Here is a 26,402-nt window from a genome sequence, read left to right as displayed (position 1 = left end):
GAATTGGAGATTGGAAATGTTTGGGAGCCACGTTGTTTGGGAAATATAAAATTAAGTCGATGAATGCGATAGATAGTTTCCGGTGGGGACTATCATGCAATGGCAGAGGGGTGCATGAGGACTTTCATGGATGTTTTCCATCTGATGAAGTTTACTCTTCATTAGAAGTTTTTCAAAGTAGTTATTTAAAAACCTTTAAACCACACCAAAATTCATGTGAGATATTACGTGAATAAACTTTTCCATCCCCAAAGAACAAGTTCCCATTATCCTAAAAATAAGATTCATGGTACTGGAGACATGCTACTTCTCACACCAAGGAAACTCTGCTGATTTCCATATGGATGGTGTATAGCAGAGCAATACATTCCTCCATAGCCATCCCATCCATGACTGGGCATCTTCTACCCATGAAATAGAAACAATAATGAATAGCTGAACCGAACATAAAGGTTTAAGAGAAATCAATGTCCATTCCCTAGTTCATATGAAAATATGAACAACAAAACACAGGCAGCACTCCCAGCTTTGAACACCAATGAGCAGCTCTAGTGATGAATACTACTGCACATGTGTGGACGGATAGAAAGTGGCTCAATACTATCAACATCAAACTGTTCCATCATTAGGGTTAGAAGTCGTCACCAAAATGCAAAACAGATAAATGAGAGATGAGAATGCCATTCATTCATTAAATGTTAGAAAAACAAATGTCTCAGGGCCCTAACCTAGGGCATGAGAGACCTGAAATAAATTGCCAGCTCTGCCACAGACTTCTTGTGTGATTTTAGGCAAGTTCTGTAGGTCCAGATTTTCAAAAGTTATTTAGGTGCCTTAAAAAACAAAACAAAAACCAATAGAAATTAAACACCTTGCACTTTTGAAAATCCCACTAGGTGCCTATCTGCATCTTTAGACAGTTAAATATCTTTGAAAATCTGGCGCTTAGCCTTTCTCTGCCTTAGTTTCACATCTGCAAAACCAAAGCACTACACAGTACTTCCCTACCTCACAAGAGGGTTGTGAGGATAAATACATTAGAGACTGTGAGGTAAGCACCTAAGATACATTTTTCCTTTAAAAATCCTTAAGACCCTCTGTAACTTTGCTGGCTACTGGGGATGTTCCTCTAACCCTCCTGCGGGAAGCTGCAGAGCAGAGCCACTGCATAGATGCTACTCCAGCCTTCATCGCCTTTGTGCTTCCTTTCCCTCTCCCCTGAAGGGTGGAGGAAGAGTGAAGGGCTAAGGGATCATGGAGTGGTGACTCCTCCAGGTTTTCCCATCCCTCCCTCTCAAGCCCCAGAACATATTATCAATCAGCTACCGGTTTATGTTCACAGCCTTTTTCAAGATAACCCTCTCATGTTAACTGTCCCCTCAAAAGATTTTTCCATCTTAAATCTGACAGTAAAATAGATGGTTAAAGAAGTTTGTCCACTTGGCAATGACCCATTCACAAAATTGCATCCAGTTCTCTGGGAGTTTGAAATCTGACCACTTTACTGTATACTAACTACTGACTTCCTAAAGAGATCTTTTATAGTGACGTTCAAGTAGTGTACTTTCTGAAGAGCAGGGTACAGTTCTTCCAAGGAATTCTTGTCAGTTGTTCCTACACTGCACCGCAGTGAAGTAAGCAGCATTATTCTTTCTTTTGCACAGTTTATCTGACATATTTCTTCGCAGTCCAATGAACTACACAGAAAAAAACCCAAACAAACTTCATGTTCAATGAAGTCTCCAATTCTTTTCTAAAACTAAAACACAGTAATTTAATACATTAATCCAAAAGGGTCCAGATTAGCAATCTTTTATCTTTGCCCTATACAGACATATTAAATATTCATTATTAATAAACTGGCTATAGTATCTCTTCCCAAGGCACTAACAAAAGGTTCTGAAGTCTCATTCAGTACTGCCTAAGGATCAAAATCAAGTAATAGATTTACAGTGTTGGCTGGCACAGGAGACCCGATTCTTAAAACTGTAAGACTGAAACACCATATGACACTACTACTGATTCCTGAGTACTTTGCATGGGAGATAGTAGGAAAAAGGTCACAGGTTACCTTGCACAATGCAAAATAGGCTAGTGCAAACACACACAGTAAGATACAGAGTACAATACAAAGTGCTCAAAGCCAAACAGTTTCAAATCTTCCCATATGTTCACATGCAAGATACACAATACACTGCAAGGAAGCTAGCGCAAGCAAGCCTGTTACATTTATGATTAAATAAATGTCTTTAACATTCATCATTTCAGTTAATATGACTCTCTGCTAGTTTTCAACATAAATTGTGGATTCGTATATTTTTAGTGAGTTTGCACTGCATAAGGATACTGAACAACTCTCCCAATGTAGCTGCATAAAGCACAACACTTTTTGTCAATAGAATTTAATATGAGATTTAAAAACAACTAATAAGTTAAACAAAGCCATGGAGTTTTAAAATGTATCACCAGCATGAAACTCAGTTAACAGAGTGACTGTCATGCTAATTTGTAACTCAGTATTTTTCCAATTAACAGGAATATTTAGCTCAACTTAAAATAAAGCAGTTCACATTTAACCATCCTTCTGCACTCTGCAACGCTAACATGCAATAGTACATTCTGATGACAATACACTGAACGATTTAATCACAGAAAATTCCAAATGAGAGGTGAGTCATTTCTTGTGTAAATCCCCCCAAATGTGGAATCATCACACTGTACCTGTATTCTCTGGCATTCCAGCATTAATTCAGTCAGTGACACAAGAAATACTGCCAGACATACCACCACTTCAAATACCTACAACCTGCACAGAGCACAGTTGAAGCACTTGTTGAACAAGTGAATCTGAAGAGTACTTGAACAGATGAGTGAAACTGCAGCAGCACTCTGCCACTGGAGCGCCTTCCTGAGAGAAATGTGGCAAGGGTCATATGACTCCTGCAGCTCCCACACACAAACAGGATTATAGCCAAGAACTTACTGCCTAGTAAAAATAGAACTCTACAGAGGCCTCAAAGTTCTCACATTCACAGGACAGCCGTCACTTACGAACAGGCCCCAATATACGTTGGCCTCAGTGTTGTTATCCTTTTTGACCCAAGCAGGTAGCCAACAATTCAGGATCTAGCAGGTTGTTCCAGTTAGGAGGAGAAACTGGTGACAGTCAGGTATTTCTTTGATGTAGTTTTGCTTATTTACAAAGAATGTACAAAGTCCCATGTCTCTGAACACAGAAGAAATCAAAGAGCAGGAAACAGCTTCTTTTGCTCACAGCACCAAAAAATATCCTTTTCCACCTGATCCTCTGGCCCATACATCATGCGTTCAGCTGCTCCTTCAGCCTGCCTGTGTGACTCCCTGACCCTCTGTGGTCTACCTTTTATCCACACATACACACACCTACCTACCCTGATCCAAAACAATATGAAGCAAAGCCTCTCTGTCCACACAGTGCAAAACTGCTCAGTGCATTCACAACCCTTTGTCTCAGGTGGGGGCCTGTGACTAACTTGTCCCTACAGTTAACTGAAAAGTACATACGCCCCCATTAAACTCAGCAAGGTTTTAACCTGACCACTAACAAGTTTTCACCCAGCTCATGCAAACCATAGTACTGTGTGTATCCATCAAGATCACTCTCTACAGCAGATAAAGAACAACAAGGATAATGAGCTCCTAGTAGAAAGAGAGGAGCAGAACACTTGGACTAGACCTCTAAACAACTTGAGTTTGGAGTTGGTTGTGTTTGTGAAATTCATGGCCACAAAGACAAACATGCACTGCAGTTGTTGGCACCAATGGGAAACCTGCAAAACCTCTCCTGTTAGCCAGTGTCCCTGCCTCTCCCAAACACATACATATCTACTTCCCAGCACCCAGAAGGAACCACCCTAATGTACTCAGACGGCTGGATGCACAACTAGCTCTTCAAGCAGTACTCCATGCCATTCCATTCCAGCAGGCTCTTTTGGGAGCTACCTGGTATAAAAGGCCGGCTTGGGAAGCTGGTAGAACTCCCTTTTCTCTACACACACATCAGACACCCTTACTTATGATGAGCAGTACCTTACTTCATGAGTTGTTCCTTTGAAATAAACAGAGCTGCTAGCAGAGTAACTAACAACTGAATATTAGCAAGGTGGCAGCACCTTGCCAAAAAGGTTGCTTTTTCTTCATAATTTCTAGCATTCCAGAGGGAGGCTGTGTTCAAAAATCATCCGGCAGCCACAAATTTATAGTACTGTGTGTGAAATAGTACTATAGAAATTGTATTTTTCAATTCACCTCATACAAGTACTGTAGTTCAATCTTTATCCTGAAAGTGTTACTTACAAATGTAGATTTTTTTTTGTTACATAACTGCACTCAAAAACAAGCCAATGTAAAACTTTAGGGCCTACAAGTCTGTTCAGTCCTATTTCTTGTTCAGACAATTACCAAGACAAAAGAGTTTGTTTACATTTACGGGAGATACTGCTGCCTGCTTTTTATTTATAATATCACCTGAAAGTGAGAACAGGTGTTCAAAAGACACTGTTGTAGCCAGCGTCGCAAGATATTTACATGTCAGATGCACTAAAGATTCATATGTCCCTTCATGCTTCAAACACCATTCCAGAGGACATAGGTCCATGCTGATGATGGGTTCTGTTAGATAACGATCCAAAGCAGAGTGGACCGACGCATGTTCATTTTCATCATCTGAGTCAGATGACACCAGTAGAAGGTTAATTTTCTCTTTTGTCTATTTTTAGAAATCTCACATTGGTATCTTCTTTGCGTTTTGTCAAATCTGATGTGATGTAAAAGTGTTCTTAAAACAAACATGCTGGGTCATCATCTGAGACTGCTGTAACATGAAATATATGGCAGAATGCATGGAAAACAGAACAGGAGACATACAATTCTCCCCGAAGGAGTTCAGTCACAAATTTAATTAACACATTATTTTTTTAAATGAGCATCATCAGCATAGAAATGTGTCCTCTGGAATGGTGGCTGAAGCATGAAGGGGCACACAAATGTTTAGCATAACTGGCACGTAAATATCACTCAACGCTGGCTACAAAAGTGCCATGCAAATGTCTGTTCTCATTTTCAGGTGACACAGTAAATAAGAAGTGAGCAGCAGTATTGCCTGTAAATGTAAACAAATGTTTGTGTCTTAGCAATTAGCTGAACAAGAAATAGGACTGAATGGAATTGTAGGCCCTAAAGTTTTACATTGGCTTGTTTATGAGTGCACTTATGTAACAAAAAAAACAAACAACTACATTTGTAAGTTACACCTTTCAGGATAGAGATTGCACTACAGTACTTGCATGAACTGAAGTGAAAAATACGATTTCTTTTGTTTTGTTTTTACAGTGAAAATATTTGTAACAAAAAATAATAATATAAAGTGAGCCCCGTACACTTGGTATTCTGTGTTGTACTAGAAATCAATATACTTGAAAATATACAAAAAGATCAAAATATTTCATAAAGTTCAATTGATATTCTATCATTTAACAGTGCAATTATTCACGATTAAATTTTTAATTGCAATTAATTTTTTTGAGTTAATCTTGTGAGTTAACTGAAATTTAATTGATGTTAAATATATGCCATTATTATTTAAGTCAATCTGTCTTGGTAAGTTTCTAGATATTATTATATCAATGAATGAATGAATGGTTATGACAACATAATTAAAACTGGGGTGAGGGGCTTTACAAAAAAAACAACAAAACCTAAAACCGAAACACACTTCCCCTCCATCTTTCATATATACACAGTACCTACTTAATTCTGATTAACCATTTGGAATAATATATCAACAGTCGTGGTGGATTCTTCATCACTGACAATTTTCAAATCAAGATTGGATGTTATTCTTAAAAACATGCTGTAGTTCAAACAAAAATTAATTCAAGGAAATCCTGTGACTGCTAGTACAGGAGGTCAGACAAGATTATCCCAGTGGTCCCTTCTGGTCTTTTAATCTAGGAATGTGTGATCAAGACAAAGGACATTTCTTGAGGTTCCTGGTAGGAACAGCTGATAGTTCTTATATACTACAGAAATCCCAGTGTACTAGACAGAAATGAGTAATTCTAACAAAGGGAGAAGCCCCTTGAAAATGTTTCTTTTTGATATATTATTTACAGGAAATATCCATGATTTCATCAGTTATTAATAGAAACACAGTAAAGCACATTGCTTTGTTAGTCCAATACTGACTGCAGGAAAGAGAACAACATAATTATAGAAGATTAGAGTTGGAAGAGGCCTCAGGAGGTCAGCTAGTCTAATACCATGCTCAAAGCAGAAACAACCCCAACTAAATCACCCCAGCCAGGCTTTGTCAAGCCGAGCCTTAAAAACCTCCAAGGATGGAGATTACATCACCTCCCTAAGTAACTCATTCCAGTGCTTCGCTGCCCTCCTAGTGAAATAGTTTTTCCTAATCTCCAACCGAGACCTCCCCCACTGAAACTTGCGATCATTGCTCCTTGTTCTGTCATTTGCCACCATTGAAAACAGCCTCGTTCCATCCTCCATGGAACCCCCATTGAGGTAGCTGAAAGCTGCTATCAAATCCCCCCTCACTCATCTCTTCTGCAAACTAAATAAGACTAGTTCCCACATCCTCTCCTCATAAGTCATGTGCCCCAGCCCCCTAATATTTTTTGTTGCCCTCCGCTAGACTCTCTCCAATTTGTTCACATCCTTTCTGTAGTAAGGGGACCAAAACTGGACGCAATACTCCAGATGTGACCTCACCTGTGCCGAATAGAGGGGAATAATCACTTCCCTCGAGCTGCTGGCAATACTCTTACTCTTGCAGCCCAATATGCTGTTGACCTTCTTGGCAATAAGAGCACACTGTTGACTCGTATCCAGCTTCTTGTCCACTGTAATCTCCAGGTCCTTTTCTGCAGAACTGCTGCTTAGCCAGTTGGTCCCCAGCTTGTAGCAGTGCATAGGATTCTTCCATCCTAAGTTCAGGACTCTGCACTTGTCCTTGTTGAACCTAATCAGATTTCTTTTGGCCCAAATCTCCAATTTGTCTAGGTCACTGTGGACCCTATTCATACCCTCCAGTGTATCTACCTCTTCACCCAGCAGTGTCATTCGCGAACTTGCTGAGTGTGCAATCCATCCCATCATCCAGATCATTAATAAAGATGCTGAACAAAACTGGCCCCAGGACTGACCCCTGGGGCATGCTGCCTGATACCAGCTGCCAACTAGACATCGAGCCGTTGGTCACTACTTGTTGAGCCCGACGATCTAGACAGCTTTCTATCCACCTTATAGTCCATTCATCCAATCCATACTTCTTTAACTTGCAGGAAAGAACACTCTGGGAGACGGTATCAAAAGCTTTGCTAAAGTCGAGATGTGTCATGTCCATCACTTTCCCCATATCCACAGAGCCAATCACGTTGGTCAGGCGTGACATGCCCTTTGTGAATCCACGCTGACTCTTCCTGATCACCTTCCTTTCCTCCACAATGGATTCTTTGAGGACCTGCTCCATGATTTTTCTGGGGATTGAGGTGAGGCTGACTGGTCTGTAGTTCCCCAAATTTTCCTTCTTCCCTTTTTTAAAGATGGGCACTATATTTGCCTTTTTCCAAACATCTGGAACCGCCACCAATTACCATGAGTTTTCAAAGATAATAGCTAATGGCTCTGCAATCACATCAGCCAACTCCCTCAGCACCCTAGGATGCATTGCATCTGGCCCCATGGACTTCTGCATATCCAGTTTTCTAAATAGTCCTTAACCTGTTCTTTCACCACTGAGAGTTGCTCACCTCCTCCCCATATCATGCTGCCCCGTTCAGCAGTCTGGGAACTGACCTTGTCTGTTTTCAGAGTAGCAGCCGTGTTAGTCTGTATCTGCAAAAAGAACAAGAGTACTTGTGGCACCTTAGAGACTAACAAATTTATTTCAGCATAAGCTTTCGTGAGCTACAGCTCACTTCTACAGATGACCTTGTCTGTGAAGACCAAGGCAAAAAAAGCATTGAGTAATTCAGCTTTTTCCACATCATCTGTACTAGGTTGCCTCCCCCATTCAGTTAAGGTCCCACGCTTTCCCTGACCTTCTTGTTACCCTTCACATCCCTTGCGAGCGGCAAGTCTATGTGCGCCTGATTACACCCCTGCATGCTCGAGCAATATTTTTATACTCCTCCTTAGTCATCTGTCCAAGTTTCCATTTCTTGTAAGCTTCCTTTATAATAATGACAAAGAAAATCTTGCTGTAAAACAATCTCTCAGTGGTGAACACTTCAGTAAACTGAAACAAGACTAACCTGTCATCTGTAACTTGAGGCAGCCTCTGACTAACAATGGGCTGAAACCAGAACAACAGATCCAAAAATCCCACCTCTTACCCAGAACTTTTGGGTGTTCAAAATCCAGATTCAGGTCCAGATCAGAATGTTGTAGCTTGAGACCACTTCTGCTTCTGGCTGACACAGTAAGTAACTGAACTCTCTGCCAGGAACAGCTGAATGACATTTATAATTTACCTCATCTCTTTGGTTTTAGAATTATTCAATTTCTAAACTATAATTTCTAGTTCTATACACATTAGCAGGTAGCAAATGAAACTGATATCATTGACTTTAAAATTCTAAGGCAGTATGACTTTATTGTGTTAAATATTTATGTACTACCTACACTGGGCCATATCCTTCCTCCCATTACTCATATGAATAGTCCCTTTTAAGTCACTGACAGACACTCTGGCTGGCACTGCAGGTTGTTCCAGGATTTGGCCCATTCAGTTTTCCCTGAGGCACTTTCAGTTTGGCAGAAATGCAGAAAGCACTTTGCTAAACAGCAACACTCAGAAGGAACAAAAATTAATAGGCAGAAAATGTGCATGAGCTTTCGGGAAAAAAAAATCACAGCTCTTCCCCTGCTGTCAGTTTCATTCTCTATCAAAAGTCTGAACTATAAGTAAATAACCTGTATTTAGCTATTATACTATTTATGGTGCAGTCAAATAATGTACTAATTTGTATTTACTATTCTACTTTCAACAGCATTTAATGTATATAATCTTGGAGCCTCCTCTGCAATCTCACAGTGTGGCTACTGCAAAGGCAAATCATACTTCAAGAGCTTTAGGGCTGTCACTGCTGTTTCATTAAAGCAATGCCAGAGAAGTTATCGCTCTCCATGAGCACAGGTGTGGAGGATGTGCCACTGACTCAGCTGAGCTTGACAGGAAAGAACAGTGCCAATGATACAAACAAGAAAGTTCTTCAAGACACAGTGATAACATTCCTGCATTTGAGCAAGTAGTCAGGGTTATGGACTTAGACTGGTTTCACTCATTAAAAAGAGTTTTTCAAACCAAACTAGATGCTATCAATATCCTGACATTCAAAATGATAGCAATTTACAGATATGATGAACACCTGCCATATAATCAACTCTGCAGAAAAGGACGATCAACTCCATTCATTTTCTAATTTGCAGTCAAGTCCAGGGCACTGCAGTAATGGCTTCACTGTATCCCTTACCCATCTTCATTGCAGGATCCACTTAACCAAGGTTACATTACTCAGTTCGTTGCCTTTATTGTCTTTTTTGCAAAAGTATCAGCAGATAGTTTAGCAATGAATTTAGGACACTGAAATGCAGTTGACTGATGGGAATTCCTTATCATGGCAGCAGTGGTTTTAAATGACGTAATTGTTTTTTAAACCTATTCTGAAATAAATTCTGGGGTGAAAGTGAGCCGGTACAGGCTGGTACGGCATATTGGTAAGAAGCCGGTACTGGCCCATATGCAGCCCATGTTAAAGCGCTGTCCCTTTTGTCTCCCCTGTTGGCAGCCCTGCCGATAGGGTCCATACCAGCAGGGCCACTGACGGGGGTGGGGAAGGAGAAAGGGTACCAACGTTAAAGTGTTACCGCAGCAAAGGACCCTCCTTAAAGTGCTGCCGCGCTTTAACGTCGCTTCCCTACCCCCATCAGCGGCTCTACCGGTAGGGACCCTACCGGCAGGGACGCCGATGGGTGAGGCAAAAGGGGCAACGACGTTAAAGCTCTGCAGCAGCACTTTAACATTGTTGCCCCTCCCCCCCCGGCCACCAACAGGGGGGAAGCACGGGGGGGGGAGGGCAGCTCCCCCGGGCCGACGATTTAAAAGGGCCCGGGGCTGGCTGGGGGAGGCTGACCCTCCCCCCAGCCTCGCCCCTTCCACCCAAGGCCCCGCCCCTTCCAGGGGCCAGAGCCAGGCCCCATAACGGTAAGAATTTATTATTACTTTCACCCCTGAATAAATTATATCTTTCACAGTCACCACATGCAGTTCCCCATCTCAACAAAATTGAGCAATAATTCAGGGTTCAAAATACTGTATAATGTAACTGTGTTCACATGCTCAGGGCTTTCTGCACCATCCATTTGTGAAGTGAAGTTTTCCATGCTTGGCCCCAACTTAAGGTTTTGGGTTCTTCTGCACTAAAGCAAACTTCCTTTGCCACTTGAGCTGGGAGAGAGCGAAACAAGTAAGCTTGTTTTCTCCACAGTAAAAGAAATAAAAGAAATTCTATCAGGTATTTTTAAACAGAACTAAATAGTGTCTCTGCAATAAATAGCCCCATGTAATCTTATGCAGGAGGCTGTGTCTTTTTAGGCAGCTGAGTCTGCGTAGCCATGGCTTTCATGACCTTTCTTAGGTCTCCAGCCTATTCAAAACTGGTGTGTATACACCTTTCACAGGACATAGATGTTGCAGAGTCCCTCCCACCAGATGCAGCTACTTCTCCCACAGATGTTGACGGTGCCTTTCACAAAGCCTAAGCTCTGGGTGAATTTCACTCTGAATCAGCTGGAAAACACATTGAAGCTGTACTTATTAGGTGTTTCTCTCTGTGCTCCTTAAGTTATTTCTCTCCAGATTCACTGTCATTTAAAGTATTACTTCCCTTGTTCTTTTCTTGCATTAAAGATAATCTGACACAAATAAATTAACAGAAGTGTCATAGGCCTGCCTCTGTGTGTGTGTGCGCGCGTGCGCGCACACATGTGAACATGCCCCATCCCTGACAAAAAAAAATCTTCATTTAAGAATTGCCACGGATGGAAAATCCACCACATCCTATAGTGAATTATTCCATTGCTTAATTGCCTCAATTAATCTGAACTTGAGTAGCTTCAACTTCCACTCATTATATCGTTATACCGTTGTCTGCTAGACTGACAAGCCCTGTTTTATCAAAATATTGTTCCCCTTGTAGGTACTTATAGATTATGACCAAGTTAGCCCTTCACCTTGTCTTTGTTAAACTAAACAGATTGAATTCCTGGAGTTTATTGCATGTTTTATAATTCTTTAATCATTTTATGCTGGTTATTGTTCCCTTCTTCAATTTGATTTACCGGAATGTAAGATCTTTCCTCTTTAGTTATTGTCATTACAGTAGCATTTAGACAGCCCATTTGGCAACTGTGGCCCCGTTATTCTAGACATGTGCACCCGCAGGAGACAGAAGGCGCTTACAAGATGGACAAATTGTGGTAGGGAAAACACAGCCACAGAGAGGGTAAGTGACTTGCCTAATGTCTCAGAATAGGCAAGTGGCAGAACCAGGAATACAATGCTGGTCTCCTGACTCCCAGTGACTTATCTATAAGACTACACTCTCTCTCTTGAGGGCATCAGACAAGGATCTTATTTCTTCTAGAGCTTAGACCCATTTGGTTATCTTACCATACTTGCAAGGTGTTGCTCAACTTTGCCAGTAAGCTTAGTCCTCAGGCACACAGGCTAAAAGCCCACCCATATGGACTGAATGTAAAAGTCTTGCAAATCATATGTTAGGTCCAATAATAGTAACAATGTCTGTTGAAGACTAGGCCGAGAAAGTTTACATATGAAAGTCTGGTTACTAGCCATTCTAGAGTACGTTGAAAATACCATAGCAGAACAATTAGACCCTGCCAAAAACCTGTCAGCATAGAAGAGAGCACTCATGCTGAAGTGAAAAAAATGCATCTGTGATTGTCCACACAGGTGAGCTCTAAAAATTCACTTGCAGAGAAGCATTCCTTATCATGTACATGGCAATGAAACTTACATGGGAATAGCGTTAATTACAATTTGCATGCCAGAGTCATCTACAGAAAACTGACATCACCTGTGGCTTTGGCAATATGGGGGCCCAGTGTAAGTATAGCATAGTTTGCATCATGGTTTTATGAAGCAGAAGAGCTTAAAAACTGGACTAGATTGAAAGTTTACTCTCTGCCCAGAGTAAGGGGCTGTGCTGACCCTAGAAGTAATTGTGATTCAGCAGGTCACAATTCCTTCCCTGATCCCCAATTACTGTTGGGGAAAAAGGAACCTACTGTAGTCCCCCAAAGGGTGCAGTTTACCTGGCCCATCATATGGGCCCTGCTTTAGTGGCAAGCAGGGTGGATCGAGCCAAGACTCTGCAAACTCCCAACTCCCTTCCACTCACTTGCAGAGGGAAGTAAACAGAGAGGCAGTGAGGTCCTCCACACTTGATCCAAGAAGGTCTTACTTGGCTGAGTGAAGGAGGGGCGTCTAATGCCCTTTTACTCAACTGAGTGGCTAAATAGGATAAGAGAACAACTTAGCTTAACAGGGATTCAGGTAGGAAGAAATGATAGGATGAAGTTACGGCCTGCTTACCCTTTAGAGAGCCTTTTATTATGATGCTACATACAGCATATCAACAACCCTCACAAATGCACATGCTGCAAGGAGAAATTTGCTAAACTTATGAAACTGAGGATAGTCAGTACAAAATAGGAAAGAGATTGGATCAAAGGAGACCTGGTCAAATGGGGTTATGGGCTGACAAGCGCAATTTAGTGCAGAAAAACTGCCAAGTAATGAGGATAAGGGAAACAATTAACAAAAGAGATTATTTCCTAAAAGGTCAGGCACTACAAGACACTAATTGAGGAAAGGATTTGACAGCAATAGCGGGAGAGAAACTAAACCCATCTGCTGAATATCTGGCAGTTAATCAGCAAACCTAACAGGCTAATGGGATGTAATGTATTAATGGAGGGCATAACAAAAGTGATTGTAATGGCACTGTTCAAAGAACTGGTGAAATAATATCTAGAATTCTGAGCACAGTGTTTGATGCCATTTTATGAGAGGGATAGTGAAGAGCCAGAGTGACCACATGGGCCGTTAGCTGGGATGTTCAAAGTTCTACACAGTAAGCAAAGAATTTAGGAATCTGCATCCATTAAAAACCAATGTGACCTTGATATATATGTGATCATGAAGGGTGTAGAAAAAGTGGCAGGCTCTGTAAAAACAGTAAGACCATTTTGAGAATTTTCTTTGCACGGAGGGAAATTAATGTGCAGAATTGTGGTGTTTAGATGTTGCTTGAAATTATTAGAACTAGGAGCACTGTCTGTTGAGAGTCTGAAAGGACAGGAAACAGGAAGGAGGGGGAGGAGTTGAGGCAGAGTGAGTTACAGAGGATGTAGCAGCAGCTTGGTAAAGAGGTTTCCACTTTAAAAATAAAGTCCTGTTGAAGTTTGTTAGTACCTTGCCTGGTTGATACAACAAGAATAGATGGCTAAAGGGTACAGTTCAAGAGGCAAATGTGATTATTTATAAAGAACTAGATGCTAGCTCTCCATTGGTCCACACACTTCAAAGTCAACTGGAGTTTTGCCTTTGAAAAAAAGTCAAAGGCCAGTTATGGCCCTTAAATAAGCAATAAAAAACAAGGTACCAGCTAACTAATGAGATGGACTTAAATAAGCTTCACAGCCTTCTTCTGTCCTAGAATGTTATGTAGACATTCCTGTAATTCTGCTGTTTAGAGCTACCCACACCCAAAAAATATCAGAGGCTAGTAAGTACCAGATTCTACAGACAAAAAGCTTCTAATTGCATTGTCCCCCTCAAGAGTTTTTTCTAGAAACTAATGTAAGAGAGCATACAAATCAATCAATAAACCAGGAAAATTGTAGATTAAGAGACCTGGTGACAAATGCAGTCAGGACACAGCACGTCGCTTGTTTTGCAAAATTTGTTTCTTTATAAAGGGATACAGCTGAAAAACAGCAGGCTAGATCCTCAGTTTGTATATATGGAGCAATGGAGCAGCATTGATTTACACTAGCTGAAATGGCCAAGCATGTATGCTGGGCAGACTCAAAACTGCTCCCATTGAAAGCAATGGCAAAACTTTCACTGATGTAATGGGAGCAACTCCACGCGCTAATACTTTTTAAAATAGAAACCATTTCTGATCTCAGCAGTTGTATTTTCTTATTAGTTTGCTACAAAATTTAAACTGTTCCCTATTTTGCTGTGGCTACTATTTTCCCTCAGCTCCATCTGAAATGAAATAATGGCTATGGGCACACTCAAGTACCAAGAAACAAAATCTAGAAATATTTGTCCTCACAGCTGTTTAAATAAAGCTGTATTCCAGGCCTATAAGCATGAGTTCCAAACAGACCAGTTTCTGGAATTATTAGTCTCCATTTTTAGGAACCAATTAATAATAGAGGTAAAACAGCATGATCTCTTTAAATTACTAATTGATGTCTCCACGGAGGTCAAGGTGAACCTGAGGTAATCAAAATATTAGAAAGATACTAATACCATCCAGTAATTTGTCTGTAAAAACCTATGTGAAAGCCACACAAAGCCCCGAAGCTGCAGATTAACATTTGCAATGTGTTTTAATACAGCAAATGCTATCAATGCAAACCACATAAAAATGCAGAGTCCAATAACTCCTTTCCATGGCAAAAGTACAAAAGTTACGGAACAGGAATGCCAAGATAAAGGTGTGGAAACGCTGACTCTCTCCCCTCAGTGGTCTTGTGGAAGGCAATGATCATGGCATGGAACTGCATGGAGCTTGAGGGATTTGGGAACTGTGACCTAACTTTGTAGATTACTGGTTATCTGCATATCTGTCCTAAGACCTGTAGCTCCTAGCAGCACAGTTGACTTGGTGGTCACACTGCTCTTTAGCTGCACAGTGAGTACACTAACCTACACACAGAGAGAACGGTAGATGCCATGGAGCAGAAATTAATGTTGACTTAAATCGTGTTGGAGACATGGTGCCTGTATGGCTTTCACCTCACCTCAGCCTCTCCATGGAAATGTCCTTTGCTCATCTGGAGGACTGATTCCAGCTTGGGGAAAGAGGGCTGTGTGCCTCATTTCTCTTTCCTCTGATCTTCAATCCTGGCCCTGTTTTCATGCTAGTTATATGTATTTGCTCCCATCTGTCTTGCTGAATGGAGGTCAAACAAGGGGGCGGGGGGTGCGGAACACATTTCCTGGCTAGGAACTGAACAAACATTTAGAGCCAGGGGATAAAAAAAATAGTTTAGAGGGAATTTCCATGGCTAAGCTCTTCATCCTCTCCCAGCTGGAAACAAAACAATAATAATGCCCATGTGTTATAGTAACTCCAAAAGCAAAAGAGAAATAAAATCAAGTAGACAGAACGTTTTTATACTGCTAGCTAAATCATGATGAATTGCCCCAATCACTATTTACACATTTGCTAATCTGCCACTAAACCTGTATAAAATGTCAGATCTATGCTGCACCAGCAGGCACTACAAACATTAATCTCATCTTCCAAAAGCGTGTGCCCTGTTTGCAGTGAAAAAGTTGGGGGGGGGGGAAATCAAGAATGGGGGTCTGATCTTTTCCTAGGTTTTATTTCTGTGTTTAATTCTGACATAAATGAAGGGGTTAACCACTGTTTTGTTGCAGTCACCTAGTCACTTCAATTGCTTGCTTGTCTTGGACTTGCAAACAAGTTGGAGCTAAACTGAGCCTTACGATAAGTGGGTACAAATTAATTAATTTCAATTAAATTGTGACTGCATACAGCACGGAGCAATACACTTTTATAATTTTATTATATACATACAAATGAAGCTATTTTGTTTATCCCTATAGAACACATCAGCACAATAGTTTTCATTTTCACATACAGGCTATACAATTTCAGTGATCAACAGTCCTTCAAAAGTACTTTCATCAGAGTAATGTGTAATGTTCACATAAGCATCAGTCCTGAACCTGGAACTCCAGTGCTACTTTCTGCACATCTCCGTAACCAAAACCTCTATATCTGCAGCAGATAAATTTTCAAACTGTCCAGACAGCAAATTCTTTGAACAGATGGGAAAGAATTTTACTCTGTACACTTTGCAATCTGACATCCTCTTCAAAAGCTGACTCAGTTTCAAGTCAGACCAGAATAACTCTAGACAGAAAGAAACTTCATATTAACCCTTAACAGAAAGACCAGGAATAAGCAGACTTAGTCTAATAATAATTTGGATGATTCATAAACAAGATGCATGCTATTTTTCATATATATGAGTGATTTTAATATGTGCTCCATTTCTGTCTGTTGCAGGATTAGATCAAAATCCTAGACCAAATTCCATATTATTGTAACTCTACTTATTTCAGTGCAATTAAAACAGAAATGAATTACTATTATACCTACTTTATCTGATTCACTGAAAAAAATGTTTATGTGCATGATATATTTCAGGAAGAGAATTGATAAATGCTGTTCAGAAATAATATATTTTGCACTTTGTTCACTGGAAGGGAATACTGTAACATATGGTTGGTGGAGAGAGGAGCTGGTATTTGAGACAGTTTTATAAGACCAAATAAGTATTAAAAGAAAATAAAGGCCGAACACAAGGAAGAGTATTCTATTTTAGGGATCCTTCTTAAAAAGATCTAAATGGCATTTAGTTTCAGAGACTGAATCTGATTAGCACTATCATCACAGGCAAAAAATATAGTGAACCTAACCTGTAAAGAAAGCCCAAGTGCCAATCATTTCAGTGCTTAGTCTTTGAGAACAAAGTTTTTTTCCACCCACAACAGAAGCTTATTTCTTTTTATATTATAATAGCACCCAGAGGGTTTCAGCTAACCAGAGTTTCTTATGCTGCAGGTTGCTCTTATCCTCTATATATGTTTTGATAGTCTGATATACATAGATCATATAGACAGATGAAAGTCATCACTATTTTGTGTAAAGGGCAAGGAAGTTCCAGACGCCTTCATTCTGTGCCAGTTGCCAATAAGCCTACAGATCCAATTCAGTATTTTGGTAGCAGTGTATTAAGCTCACAATAACTTATGGCTGGGAAATGTGAATGACTATTCCTTGACTTTTGTCCTACCAAGTCAGCTGGAATCAGCCCGCCTTTTCTTGCTCTCCATTTAAGAGCCTATCTTGACTGGGCCTTCTTAGGGTATGTTGACACTACGAAATTAGGTCGATTTTATAGAAGTCGGTTTTTAGAAATCTATTTTATACATCCCCACTAAGCGCACTAATTTGGCAGAGTGCGTCCTCACTACTGTGGCTAGCATCGACTCACGGAGCAGTGCACTGTGGGAAGCTATCCTACAGTTCCCGCAGTCTCTGCTGCCCACTGGAATTCTGGGTTAAGCTCCCAAGGCCTGATAGGGCAAAAACATTGTCGTGGGTGGTTTTGGGTACGTCATCAGTCTCCTCTCCCTTCCTCCCTCCGTGAAAGCTACTGCAGACAATCATTTCACACCTTTTTTCCTGGATTACCCGTACAGATGCCATAGCACAGCAAGCATGGAGCCCACTTAGCTCACCGCGGCTGTTGTGAGCATTGTAAACATCTGATGCATTATCCTGCAGTATGTGCAGAACCTTGCTAAGAGACAGCAGCACGAGGACAATTTTGAGGAGGACATGGACACAGACATTCCTAAAAGCATAGGATGTGGCAACTGGGATATCATGACGGAAGTGGGGCTGGTTGATACAGTAGAATGCTGATTCTAGGCCCAGCAAACAAGTACAGACTGGTGGGACTACATAGTGTTGCAGGTATGGGGTGATTCCCAGTGGCTGCGAAATTTTCGTATGCGCAAGCCCATTTTCCTGGAACTTTGTGAGTTGCTTTCCCCCGCCTTGCAGTGCAGGAATACCAAGATGAGAGCTGCCCTGACCATTGAGAAGCGAGTGGCAATAGCCCTGTGGACACTTGCAATGCCTGACTGCTACCGGTCAGTCAGGAATCAATTTGGAATGAGCAAATCTACGTGGGGGCTGCTGTAATTCAAGTAGCCAACGCAATCATTGATGTTCTGCTATCAAGGGTAGTGATTCTGAGAAATGTGCAGGTCATAGTGGATGGCTTTGCTGCAATGGGTTTCCCTAACTGTGGTGGGGCGATAGACGGAACGCATATCCCTATCTTGGCACTGGACCACCTTGCCAACCAGTACATAAACCGAAAGAGGTACTTAAGAACATAAGAACGGCCGTACTGGGTCAGACCAAAGGTCCATCTAGCCCAGTATCTGTCTACCAACAGTGACCAATGCCAGGTGCCCCAGAGGGAATGAACCTAACTGGCAATGATCAAGTGATCTCTCTCCTGCCATCCATCTCCATCCTCTGACAAACAGAGGCTAGGGACACCATTCCTTACCCATCTTGGCTAATAGCCATTTATGGACTTAAGCACCATGAATTTATCCAGTTCTCTTTTAAACGCCGTTATAGCATTTTAAACTTCTCAATGGTGCTGAAAATACTGGTGGATCACAAGGGACATTTCACTGACATCAGCGTGGGATGCCTGGGAAAGGTACATGACATTCGCATCTTTAGGAGCTCCAAGCTGTTTGAATAGCTGCAAGAAGGGACTTACTTCCCAGACCAGAAAATTACTGTTGAGGATGTTGAAATGCCAGTAATTATCCTTGGAGACACTTGCTCCCATGGCTCATGAAGCCATACACAGGAACCCTGGGTAGTAGTAAGGAGCAGTTCAACTATAGGCTGAGCAAGTGCAGAATGGTGGTAGAATGTGCCTTTGGATGTTTAAAAGCTCGCTGGTGCTGTTTGCTGACCAGGTTAGACCTCAGTGCAACTGTTATTGTTATTACTGCTTACTGTGTGCTCCATAATATCTGAGAGATTAAAGGAGATTTGCCTCCATACTTCCAGGGCTGGCTCTACCATTTTTGCTGCCCGAACTGCCGAAGAATGTGCCACCCCAAGAATGGACAGAATGCCTCCCCATGCACATGCTTCCTCCGCTGGTGCCTGGAGCCAGCCCTGTGCACTACCCCAAATTTGACCTAGCAAGGTCAATTTTAGGGCTACTCTCCTCACCAGGGAGGAGTACAGACGTCGATTTTAAGAGCCCTTTAGGTCAACGGAACAGGGTTGCTTGTGTAGATGCATTCATTATAAAATTGACCTAACAATTGGCTAAATTTGACCTATCCCTGTAGTGTAGACCAGGGCTTAGTTCAAAGAGCCAGTGTATGCAATTCCCTGCCTGAGCCTGTCTCAATGAATCCATTTATTTCTGGATTCACGGCTGACAGCAAGACTTTCCAATTCAAGTCCATCCTTCCTCAGCTATTTCAACCTTCCTTCTTCGTTATCTTTTCACTATTGGCATGAATGGCCGACAATCAGGAGTTATCAGTCTTTTGTGTAAAGAATCCAGTCCTACAAGATGTGCTTCATAAAATTCAAAATTAAAACATGGCAAAATGCTTGTCTCTATTTTGTGGTTCAATCTGACCACCAAGGACACATCCCCACATCTGGGGAAGTGTGAAGCCACATGACCCCAAAGTTAGTTCACCCAATGCTATACTCCTTTCCAGGGTTGGAGTTCCTCCTTCTGAGCAGCCATGGCTCTGTTTCTTCCCTGCCCACTTTGGCATGCCGTGCGCCACAGGAGGAAGTAACTGTGCCCGACTGCTTTGCAGGGGTGCAGGAGGGGAACTCCTTATATGCTACCCACAATCCAGACTATGGACCCATGGAGCAGTAGGACACAATCTGGCCTTTAGCTATTTCTAAGGTGCCTTGCTCATAAAATCTCTAACAAAGGTATTGGTTTTAATAAGAATTAGCCACACTTTTTGACAAGAGACAATAAACAAAAAGCATAGCAAGCTACACCACAGCAGCATGTTTCCAGTACTTATTTCTAAAATAGAAAGTAATCAAAGACAATTCTTCTCCCCATCCAAACATTCATAACGTACATAGTGACTCAGATGCTAAATTCCATGCTCTGGCATCCTGTTTCTTTCCATTATTTAGACTGACACTTTTGCTCTCACTGATTGAAAAGTGCTGCAATGGTTCTGCTTTGCAATGAATGAAATCAACATTCAGTTTAGCCCAGGGAATTTTTCTGCACTGCTAAGCACTATCGATGCCTCTAGTTTGACTTTTTTTTCCTTCTCATTAGTCTTATTGTAGGAAGAGATCTGAACTTCCAAAAGGTCATTTTGTTTTGTGTCTTTTAAAAATTTGGACATGGACCTAATCATAAAAAAACTCTTTAAGAAAAGCACATTGTCTAACATTCAGTCAACAGCTCTAACTTACTCTAAGAAGAGAATATTCAATTTCCTATTGAAAACACAACATCCTCTGAGGTCCTCTGAGATGTGGAAAATGATGGAATGTAATTGATTCATCAGCAACACTCCCAGGAAAAGTTCCCCTTGTAAAAGAGGAGAAAGAATACAAGACCCCTTTTGTGGATCACTGACTCCTATGAATCTAATATTCCATCTCTTTTAACACATCTTCCAATTCTGATCCCAGTGACTAAGGGTCTGATTTCACTGGCTTAAATAGGCTGGCAGGCCCTAATTCAGGTTTTGAAGCTGAATCCACTAAGCTGAACCCCAAGGCAGCCGGCTTTGTAAAATGCACCTTGTCACAATTACATCAGGGTGGAAAAAACCCACTGTTGGTTGGAGGCAGGTAAGTTTTGACTTTATGGACCTGAGGCTTGAGTTCACTTGATAACAATTCTTAACAGAGTGCTTTACAGTTTCAAAGTACTGTACAAACATTAACTAATTACCAGGAGTCCTGCCCTGACATCATCAAAGCTGCATCTGAGTTATCTAGGTGTGACAATAAAAATGGGTTTTCATTCTTTACCATAGGATAATATGGGTTTCATACAAATATGATCACAAGCTGGGCAAAGTTATCATATAATTTGGTCCATTTGACAGCCTGTGTGCAATTGTTCTCTACAGTTCTCTATTTTCTTTGCTATGTTTAAAAATTCATTTCGGTTGAGGGTTTCATTATTTCCCATGTCAGATCATTCCACAATCTTACAGATCTCACTGTCACACTATTGTCAACTCTTATGATTTTTGTCATGATCTCATGATAATTGATATTTTTCTTCAAGCCCCAGCTGCAGGAGTAATGTATACATATGAAAATCACAGGCTTTGTTAAAAATAAAGCTTCTAGTCCCCGTGGTTAGGAAAAAAAGCTTGAACATAATAGCATTAGTTTTAAACCAATATTATGGTTTCTAGAGCCTGACTCATGATTTTTGAGTGCCTGCGTTGGCAATACAGCACTCAGAACATTTCCTCTGAAATTTAATGTATATTTCCTTTAATAACTTGAACCCATTACTTCAAGCTTTACTTCCCTGTACCAACTTTTATCATTCTCTCCCTCCGTGCTATATGTCAAGTATCTGTAGATAGTTATGTCCCTCTCTTAACTGTGCCTTAGCCAGACTACGTTTTGTCCTTTGGGACTTTCTCTTCTCAATTCTACACACTGAAGATGTAAGTCTCTTACTATAGTTTGTGATCTGTGCCAGTATATATCATCTATGTTTCAGTAACATTGAAATCAATTGGATTGGGGAAAGTTAAATACCTGCTTAGATGTTTTCAGGCTTGGATTGTAATCTTTCTGGAGTAGAGATAGGGTCTACTTTTGTGGGTCTGTATGGTGGTAAATACACTTTTGCCTAAATACTACAGCCTACTATTACTACTACAGCACAGTAAACACAAAATACATTAGGGTAAATTATTTTCAAACAAGTCAAATATCTAGCTAAACCTTTTTAATGGAAGCTTAAATGGTAAGCGTATCATACTCGTAGGATTCAAGACTGATTCTTGGATAAATTTAAAAATCATGTAGCAGGGTTATAACATTAGCCTTTTTAGACTCTTAATTCTAGAAATAAGCAAGGAAAATGCTTTTGATAGACTGGGTTGGAGGTGTATCTTTTATACTTTGCAATAATTTAGATTTGGATCCATATTTAGTTCTTGAATCCAATTACTATATTCTCACTTAACCTTTCACATCACCACCAGCAATATGACTTCGGATACCTTCTGCCTATTCTAGACAAGGGTGGCCACTGACACCATTATTTGGATATTGAGCCTCTGGCAATAGCTATATGGGCTCATCTAGATAGCTGAGGCACACAGCTTGGTTCCAGGATGTATAAACTGATGTTATATGCAGACAATGCCCATTTTTGTATGTCCAAACAAGAAACCAGCAGCCCTCCGGTCACTAATTCAAAAATTCAGAGCAATATCTGTTTCAAAATAAATTTGGAAAAATCAGAACTAGAGGAAATCTCCTGGTTTTCATGTAGGGGGCTTTTTCTCAATGGACTTTCCATAGGCAAAAGGATGCAGTTAAGACCTGGGTATAAAAATTCCATGACCCATTAACAAACCAGTGAAGATCGAATTAGATCCTGTACTCTCTCAAATAACTAGTGATACATTTGCTTTCCCTTATTCTGTGGGGAAAGGTTAATACAGTACAATAAAAATTAATATGCTGCCCAGGCTCCTCTATATTCTAAGCAGCCTTCATCTGATTTAAAAAAAATGATGTGGGACCCTGGTCAAAGCCCATGAGGATCACTTAAACTCCAACCACCCATAGCCAATGGGGCTTTGGGTTCCCAAACCTACACAATTACTATTACACTTCTATCATGTCATAGTTATCAAACTGGTTCCATCATGCTAATACCCTTACGTCCACATGGTGGAAAATGTATGGGTATTAATAAATCCAATTCCCACTATAGGTTTCCCTGGGATTTCATTTTGTCTAATAGAGAAAAATAAGGTCTCTATGTTGGTGGCTGTGTGAGGGGTCTGGGCTATTCTAGCTAATAGGTACAAATTTCTTCTTCATCCTCATGCAAAAGCACCTAGCTGGAGCAATCCAGACTTGCAAATTGTGAAAAAAACTATAATTTGGAAGGCCTGGCTGAGATGGGGTGTCCTATGGATTTCTCAATTAGTCAAGGATGTCTCTTTTCTAACTCTAAAACAATGGCAGTACTTACAACTAAAACACCTACTAACATATCAGTTTGGTCCTGATGCCCTAAGATTGCCAGAGGCCCTAGAGCTACTGTGGGAACCTTGGAAATGTTTCATAAACTCCCCATGCCCATTATATATGCTTTACTAAGGACAATGAACTCCATTGGTCTGGAGTTCTTCATGGACGAGGAGTTATCACAGCCCTTAAAGGAACCCAGTACCATATTACGAAATGGTAAAAATGCTTCTGTGGATCTCAGAATACATTTGATACAGCAAAAGATTATTTTCAAAATGCATTGGACGCCACAGAGGTTGTGCAAGATAAGGCTGCTGTCCTCTGATGTTTGTTTATGCTGAAGTAAAGAAAAGGGAACCTTGGTGCATATACTGTCCAACAGTCAAGCAGCTATGGAAAGAGGAGGCACAAGAGGGGGCACAAGCTATAGAAAGAGGGGATGAAAACAGTGCTCAACTTCAGCAGCTGAAAATTACATCCTAGGTTAGGTACTTACTATGCTGAGTTTAACTCCAGCACAAAGACTTTCATGCTGAGATGGTCCAAATAATGCCAGACTTCCATTCTCCCTCAGCTCTCTGCTTTTTCCCTTCACTTTTCCCACCCAAAGCCCAGCCCCCTCCTTTCCTTTTTTGCCTATATACATGTAATTTTTTGTATTGTTACCCCCAACCCAACATGCAGTACTGTTTAATTTTTGCATTGTAGAGTTAGGGTCGATTTAGTTAAGATTTTTACTTTGGTTGGAAGCAGGGTGACCGGATGTTCCAATTTTATAGGGACAGTCGCGATATTCGGGGGTTTGTCTATTACCCTTCTCCCCCCCACAGCCCAGTCCCGATTTTTCACACTTGATCTCTGGTCACCCTAGTTGGAAGAGCCAAGAGAGGTAGAATTGCTATCTGCTTTTCATTCCTCTCTAGAGTTATAGTGGGAGCTACGTAGAGCAGTTTGTTTATGTGCACCAGGATGTCCTGTGACTCCTTCCTAGAGATCTCAATGAAACTTTCATACGTGTATTCTGCAGTCCTCTGCCTTATTTCTTCTGTGGTAGTAGGACACTTTCCCACACCACTGGGCAATTACTTCAGCAGGCACTATTGCAATACACAGTCTAGCACAGGGGTGGGCAAACTACAGCCTGTGGGCTGGAGCTGGCCTGTCAGGGCTTTGGATCTGACCCATGGGATTGTCACCCCCGTGGCGCTGCAGGCCCCGTGCTGCTCCTGGAAGCAGCCATCACCACATCCCTGTGGCCCCTGGGGCTGGGGGGTGGGGTGAGGGAGCATAGGGCTGCATGCGCTGCCCTCACCTGTAGGCACCACCCCCTGAAGTTCACATTGGCTGGGAACAGGGAACTGCGGCCAGTGGGAGCTTCGGGGGAGGTACCCACAGGCAAGGGCAGCGTGCAGTGCCCTCTGCACCCCCCTCCTCCACGGCTGCAGGGATGTGGCGCTAGCAGCTTCCAGGAGTGGCGCAGGGCCAGGGCACGCAGAGAGCCATGGCCCCGGTGCACGCTGCTGCCACCCCAGAGCCATTCCAGGTAAGTGGCACCAGGCCAGAGCCCGCACCCTGAACCTCTCCTGCACCTCCAACCTCCTTCCCTGAGCCCCCTGCTGCACCTCGCACCCCTCCTGCACTTCAACCCCTGCTCTGAGCCCCCTGCTACACCCCAGACCCTTCCTGCACCCCAACCTCTTGCCCTGAGCCCTTTCTGGCTCACCGTACCTCCTCCCACACCCCAACCCTCTGCCCTACATTCTCGTCCCTGCATGCAATTTCCCCACCCAGATGTGGCCCTAGGCCAAAAAGTTTGCCCACCCCTGGGCTAGCAGCATACAGGACTCGGAGGCATTGGGACTGCAGCAGCAGCAGCGCTTTCTCTGCCTCTGTTACCCTGAAGAGATATCAGCTAAAATGACCACCACCTTTGGAAAATGGTGCCAGAATTCAGTTCCATTGCCCTATAAAACTAGAATCATGCAACCAATCTATTCTCTCTTCATTTCTCCAACTCCTGGAGGGTCATACTCACCATGGCTGGTGCTGTGGCTGTTACCAGGCTCAATCTATCCCAACCGGAAGTGAGAATGTAGTGCTCACTGCTTTTCAGGAGCAAGGAGAATGAGTTCAGCATCTTAAGTTTCTATTTCTGTCGTGAATACACTGACAATGGTACCACTGTGTGCTGCATCTGCCGCTGCTGTCATTGAGGCCTTCAGGGTCTATCCCTTCACACCCAAGAAACGCCTGAGCCAGATAAGGAGGAGAAGAAGGAAGATGACTTTGGATAACATGTTCCAGGAAATCATGTAAGCCAGTACTGTGTCAGAGAAAAAGCACAAGTCCTGGAGGATCACCCTTGCAGATAGAGTGAAGAGGACAAAGGCACAGGGAAAGGAGAGGGACGTGCAGCAGGACATGCCTGCTCTTCTCAGGCAGCAAATAGAGGTGTTGCAAACTCTGGTGGACGTACAGGTTCAACAATGCTGTGCTTGCCTCCCTCTACAGCCCATGAAGAACTCAGTATCAGGACCTTCGTTTACCCCTCTCAACACTGCACGTGGCATCAGGGGTCACTGCACTACCCCGACCACTCAACCCTGGGCGACAATGAAGACAATCATAGCTTCATACACACTGACCTGTGAAAGCCCTGGTTGGTGTGTGCCTGAAATGGAAATGTCTGTTCTTTCCCCTTCATAAGTTCTTTTCCCTTAATAAATTAAGTTTTACATGTTTTATTTAATAGTCTGTTTCATGTTACAGAATAAAATTCTATTTTTTGGAACATAATTCATCTTTATAAGTTTACAACATATGCTGGCTGGTGACGAGCTGGCCTGACAGAGATCAATTACTTGTTACTGCACTGTGTCAGACAACCCATAATATAATTCACAGACAATATTAATAGGTGCACTGACAATATTACATACGCCGACATACACAGCAATCACTACAAGATTCATACTGGACTGCAAAAGAGCAAGGCCAAGTAGAGCACACTCCAGCAAACGCAGTCTTCTGGCTCACTATTAAAATAGTCTTTCAAAGTCTCCCTTAGCCGTATAGCTCCATGTTGAGCTCTTCTAATAGCTCATGTTTGGCTGGTCAAATTCAGCAGCAGCCAGTCCACTTCCACCATCGTGGAAACTTTTACCCCTCTGCGCCACAGATATTATGCAGGACACA

General features: G+C 41.9%; 1 protein-coding gene across 8 annotated transcripts in view; it reads right to left on the bottom strand.

The window, feature by feature from the left end:
* The window catches only part of ABLIM2 (actin binding LIM protein family member 2), a 241,224-nt gene that overhangs the window by 185,061 nt on the left and 29,761 nt on the right, over window positions 1–26,402 (bottom strand). The window contains exon 1 of one of the 8 annotated variants that reach the window (XM_030564062.1): window positions 2,722–2,860. The exons of the other annotated variants lie outside the window; for them this stretch is intronic. Within the exon in view, the coding sequence (XP_030419922.1) occupies window positions 2,722–2,737 (16 nt within the window). The 5' untranslated portion in view covers window positions 2,738–2,860. Of the gene's footprint in view, window positions 1–2,721; window positions 2,861–26,402 lie in introns of those variants that run through there. 8 annotated transcript variants of the gene reach the window in all.

The sequence above is a fragment of the Gopherus evgoodei genome, chromosome 5 (genome assembly GCF_007399415.2).
Source record: "Gopherus evgoodei ecotype Sinaloan lineage chromosome 5, rGopEvg1_v1.p, whole genome shotgun sequence".
In the NCBI taxonomy this organism is placed as follows: Eukaryota; Metazoa; Chordata; order Testudines; family Testudinidae; genus Gopherus; species Gopherus evgoodei.
The sequence above is the reverse complement of the archived record's forward strand: the minus strand, read 5'-3'. Positions and strand labels throughout refer to the sequence as shown.